At 62.7% G+C, this 2,207-nt stretch overlaps 1 protein-coding gene across 4 annotated transcripts in view; it reads left to right on the plus strand.

Annotated features, from left to right (window-relative positions):
• RBFOX3 (RNA binding fox-1 homolog 3) overlaps window positions 1-2,207 on the plus strand; it is a 353,380-nt gene that overhangs the window by 336,745 nt on the left and 14,428 nt on the right. For all 4 annotated transcript variants that reach the window (XM_027770751.1, XM_006145691.1, XM_006145688.1 and 1 more), the window contains one exon: window positions 2,115-2,168. In XM_027770751.1, coding sequence (XP_027626552.1) covers window positions 2,115-2,168 — 54 coding nt within the window. The remainder of the gene's footprint in view (window positions 1-2,114; window positions 2,169-2,207) is intronic.

Raw genomic sequence — 2,207 nt, forward strand, 5'->3', positions numbered from 1 at the left:
CGGTGGGCCAGGGCCTTCCCGGCGGCAGTACGGCTGCTCCCCTCAGCCATGGGAAGAGCCGATGCCCGTGGGCAGGCCAGGTCTCCCAGCAGGTCTGGCCTCTTGGACCGAGTCAGCCCAGCCTCTCATGTCCCTGAGCAGCAGCACGTGGAGTTAGGTGACCAGCCAGTGAAGATGCCCAGGGCAGGACCATGGTGGACCTGCCTCGGGACCCACCATGTGCTGCCCCAGCTCTGTGCTGCATCAGACCCACGCAGGCCAGGCCTCCGGGCAGGCCAGTTAGGCTTCATTGCATTACCTACCATTGTGTACCGTACACGCTGCAGTTTTGAGGCCTCTGAAATCCCAAATTCTTTCTGAAAACGTTGGGTGCCCCAGCGACTTCTGTGCACTGTGTCCCCTGGGTGTGACGTCTGTGGTGCTTGGCATGAAAAATAGAAGCAGGAAGCACCTCACAGGGCAGGGCTGACCAACCGGGCTTTGGAACCGCTGGGCCCAGTTGCCCACCTTCACTCAGGAGCCGCACGCCGCTGCTTTCTGGGCGGAAGCGAGCTGGAGAGCTTGGGGTCCAGGACAGAATCGGCCCTGGCCAGCACACCCCGCCGTGGCCCAGGACTGGCATGTGAGCCACGGCAGCTGTGTGAGAAGAGACCAGACCCACCCTGGCATCTGTGCAGACACTGCAGTGTCTGCTGGCTTCACTGGGAGGCTTCTCTGGGGCGAGAATAGCCACAGGTGCAAGGGACAGCCCTGGGTCCCCGCAGGCTAGCACAGAAGCCAGGCACATGGGCTCTGGTGGCCTTTGCAGCATGACTCCTTTAACACTCCAGAGACTCTGAACTACATAACATGGGGCAGACGCTTCCACTGTAGAAAACGAACCAGCTTTGCCCGTCCAGGTGGGCCTCAGGCTGCCTCTGTCACCAGAGGCTCCAGGCAGTGACACAGGGCCAGCAGAGGCCAGCAGAGCTGCGCAGGAAGCCAGAACTGACAGGTCACGGTGCGCAGAGACAGATACTCAGCCTCCAGAATGGGCCCAGAGAAGCCACTGGGATGGCACCTGGGGAGGCCGGAGTCTCCAGGGCTCGGCTCCATCACATGCGTTTTACTGAGAGCGTGGAGCTCAGAAGAGGGTCCAAGGCTGGGGTTTTCCTAAAGACGAAACCCAGCTCTGTGCCCGCATCAGAATTTATGGAAGATAAATGTGACGGTGAAGGGGAGGGAATGGAAGGGGTCCCGGAAGGGGAGGGAATGGAAGGGGTCCCGGAAGAGCAGGCCCCAATGCCCTGTCCTGGACACTTCCTGTCTGCCCACCACGGCGCAGCCTTTACAGCCTGGGTTCAGGGTCCCACCTGGAGTCTGGCCTGGGCCCATTGCCGCCCTGTCTAGACACATCTTACCAGTTGGCCGGTGGGTGCAAGTCCATTCCCCCACCACCACCTTCAAACCTCCCCGGGCTACATGCCAACCTGCGACACAGGTGGTAGAGCCTCCCTAAACCGGTCTGTACAGTGTGTGTGTGTGTGTGGGGGGGTGACAGCTCCTTACAGCCGAGGGGAGGCCCCACAGGTTTCAAGTGGTACCAGCCGCTGGTGCGAAGCCATCGGGAAGTGCTAGCCAGCATCCTCGGCATCTCCCTTTCTGGGGAAGACAAGGACGGGGGACCAGAGGACAGTGGGAGTAGAACTTGGCAGGGGGAAGGGAGCCCTGGGGCTCAGGGCAGAGGTGGGAGGTTGGGCAGGGGCTGCACACCTGGGGCAGCTCACCTGGGGCAGCTCATGGGCGTGTGGCACAGGACACTGGCATCCCTCGGGAGCCCCGCTGGTCCTGTAACCGTCCCACCTTCCCTTTCCACTTCTCTTCTGTGGAACTGCTGCCCCAGGCTTGTGAGGGTCGTGTCCTGGGTGGCCCGGGAAAGGCCTGGGGAGGGCAGCAACTGGAGAGACTCAGGAGGAGGCTGGTGGAAGGGCCAGGAGCGCAAGGGTGCAAGGGCGGGCGGCGCTGCAGGGGGAGGGCCTGGTCAGCCCGCTGCTTTGTCTCCCTGAGTCCCAGGCGTAGGGTGGGGGGGAGAAGGGATCCGGAAGCCGCTGATGGGGCTCTTGCTTCTGTTCCAGGCTGGAAGCTGAACCCGGTGGTGGGCGCGGTCTACGGGCCTGAATTCTATGCAGGTAAAGGTGGGGGCGGGGCTGGTGCAGGGGCGGGGCCGA

The sequence above is a fragment of the Tupaia chinensis genome, unplaced genomic scaffold, assembly GCF_000334495.1.
Source record: "Tupaia chinensis unplaced genomic scaffold, TupChi_1.0 Scaffold000159_1, whole genome shotgun sequence".
In the NCBI taxonomy this organism is placed as follows: Eukaryota; Metazoa; Chordata; class Mammalia; order Scandentia; family Tupaiidae; genus Tupaia; species Tupaia belangeri.